This window comes from Micropterus dolomieu, linkage group LG22 (assembly GCF_021292245.1).
Source record: "Micropterus dolomieu isolate WLL.071019.BEF.003 ecotype Adirondacks linkage group LG22, ASM2129224v1, whole genome shotgun sequence".
NCBI classification, from domain to species: Eukaryota; Metazoa; Chordata; class Actinopteri; order Centrarchiformes; family Centrarchidae; genus Micropterus; species Micropterus dolomieu.
Window position 1 is genome coordinate 18,946,499 of NC_060171.1, and position 6,476 is coordinate 18,952,974.

The 6,476-nt window shown below is 39.2% G+C and overlaps 1 protein-coding gene across 3 annotated transcripts in view; it reads left to right on the forward strand.

Moving 5' to 3' along the window:
- sema3e (sema domain, immunoglobulin domain (Ig), short basic domain, secreted, (semaphorin) 3E) overlaps window positions 1-6,476 on the forward strand; it is a 23,774-nt gene that overhangs the window by 14,216 nt on the left and 3,082 nt on the right. For all 3 annotated transcript variants that reach the window (XM_046036910.1, XM_046036911.1, XM_046036913.1), the window contains 5 exons: window positions 2,608-2,677; window positions 2,762-2,906; window positions 3,238-3,463; window positions 3,724-3,815; window positions 4,316-4,357. In XM_046036910.1, the coding sequence (XP_045892866.1) occupies window positions 2,608-2,677; window positions 2,762-2,906; window positions 3,238-3,463; window positions 3,724-3,815; window positions 4,316-4,357 (575 nt within the window). The remainder of the gene's footprint in view (window positions 1-2,607; window positions 2,678-2,761; window positions 2,907-3,237; window positions 3,464-3,723; window positions 3,816-4,315; window positions 4,358-6,476) is intronic.

Here is a 6,476-nt window from a genome sequence, read left to right on the forward strand (position 1 = left end):
TGTGTGTGTGTGTGTGTGTGTGTGTGTGTGTGTGTGTGTGTGTGTGTGTGTGTTTACATTAGGAGGAGAGCTGTATATTGGCCTGTACACTGACTACTGGGAGAATGATGGTGCTTTGTGTCGACTTAACAACCAGACCTACACACGCACTGAAAGAGACGACAGGCAGCAGCTCAATGGTTAGTGCACATTACAGGGAAACAATCACATCTCCCTTTAAATGCGGGGGAAGAACAAACATATGTAGTATGTGGTAATAAATCTGAAGTATGTTTTCAAAAATATATCAAAATAGTGTGACAGTCCAGAGATGTAATGACTCATAGTGTAAATATTTTGTATGTATATCACTTCCAAAACCTAGTAGTTTCATGATTAATAATCAAATTAATTGAGCTGCTCATTTAATGTTAAAGAAATGTGACACTGGCCAAGATGTACTGTATATACAGTAAGTATGCAGTCCACATGATGGCAATATAACTGTTCTCATATGACTGGTTCTACAGTATATGAGGATTCATGAGCTTGTGATTTTTAAATAATTCACATAACTATTTCTCTCAGACCTGGCTTGGCAAATATTAACTTATTTTTAAGAGATGAACAGCATATAAATTCAATTCAATGTAATTACATTTTATTTATTTAGCACCGTTTCATAACAGATCTTATCTCATTGCACTTTTTATAGAAAGCAGGCCTAGACCATACTCTTTGTAATATTATTTCCAAAGTATACTGGGCATACTGTTTTCTCCAGTACCAAATCAATACCACTCTTTCACTACATTTTAACTCTGATTCATTACAAGACTTTTGTTACAAATTCTTCTTCCTACAGAACCTAAGTTTGTGGGTTCAGCAGTTATTCCTGACAACGATGACAGGGATGATGATAAAGTTTACTTCTTCTTCACTGAGCGAGAGATGGATGCTGGGGGAGTGAACAAGGCAGTATATACTCGTGTTGGGCGAGTTTGTGCGGTGAGAATGCTAATGCTGTAGAAAGATTTCTGGGCACCAGCCATCCAAAGTACTGCACTCACATTCTATATCTGCCTTCATCCCTCAGAATGACCAAGGAGGCCAGAGGATGCTGGTGAATAGATGGAGTTCCTTTTTGAAAACTCGTCTTATCTGCTCCGTGGTTGGACCAAATGGCATTGATACACACTTTGATGATCTTGGTAGGGTTACAAGGAGTCTGTGTGCATGGCATCATACTTATTCATTGTTAAATTGAGCTTTTAAGCTTGACAGAACACACACATCTGCATCTACATCCCTCAAGATTTGGAGAGTCACCGTGGTGTTTCGTTAAGTTGTATGTATGACCTGGAGTAGAAGTAACCAATATGTCTTAGTAAAGCAACACAACTCATCACTTGGAATTGTTTCCATAAGATGCACATCCAGTAAGTTTAGCGTGACTAAAAGCCTAGTGTGTGCCTCTCATGTATTGCCATTACATTCAAGTCACAGAGCTAAGCTGTCAGTTTACAGAAAAATAGATAAAGGGAGATCTTTGAAAAACCCAGAAAGTCATTTACCAATGCTTACTGCTGTTCTGAAGGTATTTCCAAAATCCACAAAGGCTCTATCCATCTGGATGGAAGACATATTTATAGTCTGCTGCAGGATGAAAAAGATTTTAACTACCCAACCTGTAAGGAGTAATAAGTTGTGGATTTACTCAAGTGCCATTTTGTTATACTTTACTTAAGTATTTTCATTTTCTTCTACTTTAGAACTGCTACAATATAAGTACAAATTGGAGGAAAATATTGTACTTTACTCTCATACTGATACAAAAAAATGTATGATATATTATGATGATTTATAAGATAAGATGTTATCCAGTTAATCATTCAAATTAGACCCACCTTTACCAGCTCCAACATTGTTATGCATCAATAATTATAATCCAATAATGTAATACATATAATTCTGAAATGGGCATATTTTGCATAATAAGTACTTTTACTTTGGCACTTATTTTTATTATTATCACTATTTGGTATTATTTTTATGCCAATAAGTTAGTACTTTTACTAAAAGTTTAAATGCAGAGCTTTTACTTAAACAAAGTATTTCTATGCTGTGGTATTGCAGCTTTTATTTAAAGCCAGAGTATGGGACATTTAAATATAAATGAGCATCTGTTGCCTAATGAGTTCACACAATGCTGATTAAGCCTATCACTGCCAAGTAAATCTCTCTGTATTTCGCAGTATAGAGGAGCAACTGTAGTGACAGCAGCAACTCAGTATGGCAGGGCACTTGTCAACAGTGTTGTGTAATTACTATCACTGTCAGAAGGGGGAGACAAAACGTCCGCACTGACGGTTTAAGTAAAAGAGCTCAGTCCTTCTTTCACCAATGCAATGATTCTTAAGACACTGATTTACAAATCTCCCAAAGCACTGTCTGTATTTAACAAACTATTTCAACCAGGGGCGTAGCACAAAATTCTGGACCCTGTAGGCTACATAGGCTTTCTCTATGGGCACCTCCTTGCGTCCACGGCTGTTCATTCTTTTATCTTTGTGTTCCCTCCTCACATGAGGGCCATGTATACTCTAAATTCTACATTTGCTGTTTCAGAGGATGTCTTTGTGCTCAAAAGCAAGGATGGGAAAAACCCTGAAATCTTTGGCCTCTTTAGCACAACAAGGTGAGTGGAGGATGACATCAGCATTCCATTATACAGTCACAATTTGAGTATCCATCAAATCACACATAAAACCTTCTTTTGCAGTGCGGTCTTTAAAGGCTATGCAGTGTGTGTCTACCATATGGATGATATCAGAGCTTCCTTTAATGGTCCATTTGCCTGCCGAGAGCGACCTGAGCATCACTGGACACCATACGAGGACAGAGTCCCTTACCCTCGACCTGGATCTGTGAGTTTTAATGTGTGAATAAAATGATGTTTATGGGATTTCATTCCCTGATGCACCAACATTATGCATTCACAGCACTCTCCATTAGTCTGTGTCGGCAACAGATGTCCTCTAAGAGGGGACAGTGTTGAGAGCATGTAGGACAGCTCTTGTGAATGTCAGCACTGTTGTAGCTACCTCAGTAGGTCATACAGGGACAGCCTGATCTAGACTAAAGCTTGTCAGCTTTTTTTTCTACACTGCCTGCCGACACAATTACTGGCCCTCTTCTGTCTCTGTCCCTGCTCCTTCTATTATACTCTCTATTTCTGTCACACCATCTCTTTAACAGTGTGCAAGTAAAGTGAACGGCGGTGGCTTCTCCTGCTCTAAGGAGTTTCCTGATGAGGTTTTACGGTTTGTGCGTTCTCACCCTGTGATGTATCGTCCAGTCCTGCCCCAGCACCGTAGACCTGTCCTGCTGCAGACAGATTCAAGCAGGAGAAAGCTGACTCAGATTGCTGTGGACAGAGTCCAAGCCCAGGATGGACACTACCACGTTCTCTACATTGGAACTGGTACACACACTGTGCTGAATAAATACTTATTGTGCTTGATCTATAATGGCATGCAAGACTCTTTGCAAAATGAAACACAAACAGGAGATACTCTGAATATTTGGGGCTCATACATACTTGATGTGACGTGTTTATGGCATAAAGTCATATATTAAAAAATATTAGTGGATCACTAATATTGCATTGCATTTACTGAAGCAGTTTTGAACCTGCATCTCTTGTGTAAGCAACAGTGTAACATTAATGTCTTCTTTCACTAGATGACTCAGTTGTGTTGAAAGTTATCACCATCTACAACAAAGACACAGACACTATGGAGGAGGTGTTGCTGGAGGAGCTGCAAGTATTCAAGGTACTCTATTTTTAACTACAAAATGTGAAAGCAAAGTAGACTTTTGTAACACAAAAAATTCTGTATTTTACTGCATACTTATCGTAGTCCATTATTGCTGCGGCTACACTATAAGAGGGATTTTTTGAAAACACTTGATTGCTGATTTGCATCCTTTCCATCATCAGTGGGGCACAAGTCTGATTGTGCAGCCAGCCCGCTGAGAGATCTTCAGAATTATTTGAATATATTTCTACTTAGATCTTTTACATTTTAAAATACTCTACACACACACACACACACACACACACACACACACACACACACACACACACACACACACACACATATATACTGCTATTTTAATTAAGACCTGATTTGGGATGGATAGAAGCATGACGGGAGGCCTCCAGTGACAAAGAACTTTATATCAGCTTTTGTTACCTTATTCTTTTAACATATAATGAACCACGGATTCAACTTAATTTTTGAATAACCGTAAAAATGTTTCCTATTCGCAGGAGCCAGCACCAATAAGAGAGATCATAATATCACCTAAAAGGGTAAGGATCCTGATGTTGTTCATTAATGCAATTCTGCTGTTTAGCCACAAGATGTTAACATTGCAACACTTCTCATCACTTTGTATAGACATACAAGTGCTGGTCATATAATTAGAATATCATCAAAAAGTTGATTTATTTAAGTAATTCCATTCAAAAAGTGAAACCTGTATAATGTATACATTCATTCCACACAGACTGATATATTCAAGTGTTCATTCCTGTTAATTTTGATGATTATAACTGACAACTAATGAAAACCCCAAAATCAAGATCTCAGAAAATTAGAATATTGTGAAAAGGTTCAATATTGAAGACACCTGGTGCCACACTCTAATCAGCTAATTAACTCAAAACACCTGCAAAGGCCTTTAAATGGTCTCTCAGTCTAGTTCTGTAGGCTACACAATCACGGGGAAGACTGCTGACTTGACAGCTGTCCAAAAGACGACCATTGACACCTTTGCACAAGGAGAGCAAGACACAAAAGGTCATTGCTAAAGAGGCTGGCTGTTCACAGAGCTCTGTGTCCAAGCACGTTAATAGAGAGGCAAAGGGAAGGAAAAGATTTGGTAGAAAAAAGTGTACAAGCAATAGGGATAACTGCACCCTGAAGAGGATTGTGAAACAAAACCCATTAAAAAATGTGGGGGAGATTCACAAAGAGTGGACTGCAGCTGGAGTCAGTGCTTCAAGAACCACCACGCACAGACGTATGCAAGACATGGGATTCAGCTGTCGCATTCGTTGTGTCAAGTCACTCTTGAACAAGACACAGCGTCAGAAGCGTCTCGCCTGGGCTAAAGACAAAAAGGACTGGACTGCTGCTGAGTCGTCCAAAGTTATGGTCTCTGATGAAAGTAAATTTTGCATTTCCTTTGGAAATCAAGGTCCCAGAGTCTGGAGGAAGAGAGGAGAGGCACAGAATCCACGTTGCTTGATGTCCAGTGTAAAGTTTCCACAGTCAGAGATGGTTTGGGGTGCCATGTCATCTGCTGGTGTTGGTCCACTGTGTTTTCTGAGGTGCAAGGTCAATGCAGCCGTCTACAAGGAAGTTTTAGAGCACTTCATGCTTCCTGCTGCTGACCAACTTTATGGAGATGCAGATTTCATTTTCCAGCAGGACTTAGCACCTGCACACAGTGCCAAAGCTACCAGTACCTGGTTTAAGGACCATGGTATCCCTGTTCTTAATTGGCCAGCAAACTCGCCTGACCTTAACCCTATAGAAAATCTATGGGGTATTGTGAAGAGGAAGATGCGATACGCCAGACCCAACAATGCAGAAGAGCTCAAGGCCACTATCAGAGCAACCTGGGCTCTCATAACACCTGAGCACAGTGCCACAGACTGATCGACTCCATGCCACGCCGCATTGCTGCAGTAATTCAGGCAAAAGGAGCCCCAACTAAGTATTGAGTGCTGTACATGCTCATACTTTTCATGTTCATACTTTTCAGTTGGCCAACATTTCTAAAAATCCTTTTTTTTGTATTGGTCTTAAGTAATATTCTAATTTTCAGAGATACTGAATGTGGGATTTTCATTAGTTGTCAGTTTTGATCATCACAATTAAATTAAATAAACACTTGAAATATATCAGTCTGTGTGTAATGAATGAATATAATATCCAAGTTTCACTTTTTGAATGGAATTACTGAAATAAAATCTTAATAATAAATCTCATTTATACTTTTTGATGATATTCTAATTATATGACCAGCACCTGTATATTCAAACTGTGTACACTATGCACCATTAAGGTATGGTCTGAATGATCAGACAGCCAATCACATAAATAGGGTTGTTATTTAGTTATTTTTATATTAGCTGGATGAAATACTATGTCAATAATGAGCAGAATTTAAATATCATTTGGATTATTTCACATAGGGTTGGGTGATGTATACAAAACTGCCATCAGACAATGTCTGCAAGCATGCCTGCAAATAATATAGCAGCATAACTAAGGGATGGTTCAGGACTCACCTGAGCCAGCCCTAACTATAAGCTTTATCAAAGAAGAAAGTCTTAAGCCTACTCTTAAATGTGGAGATGGTGTCTGCCTCCTGAACCCAAACTGGAACCTGGTTCCACAGGAGAGGAGCTTGATAGCTGA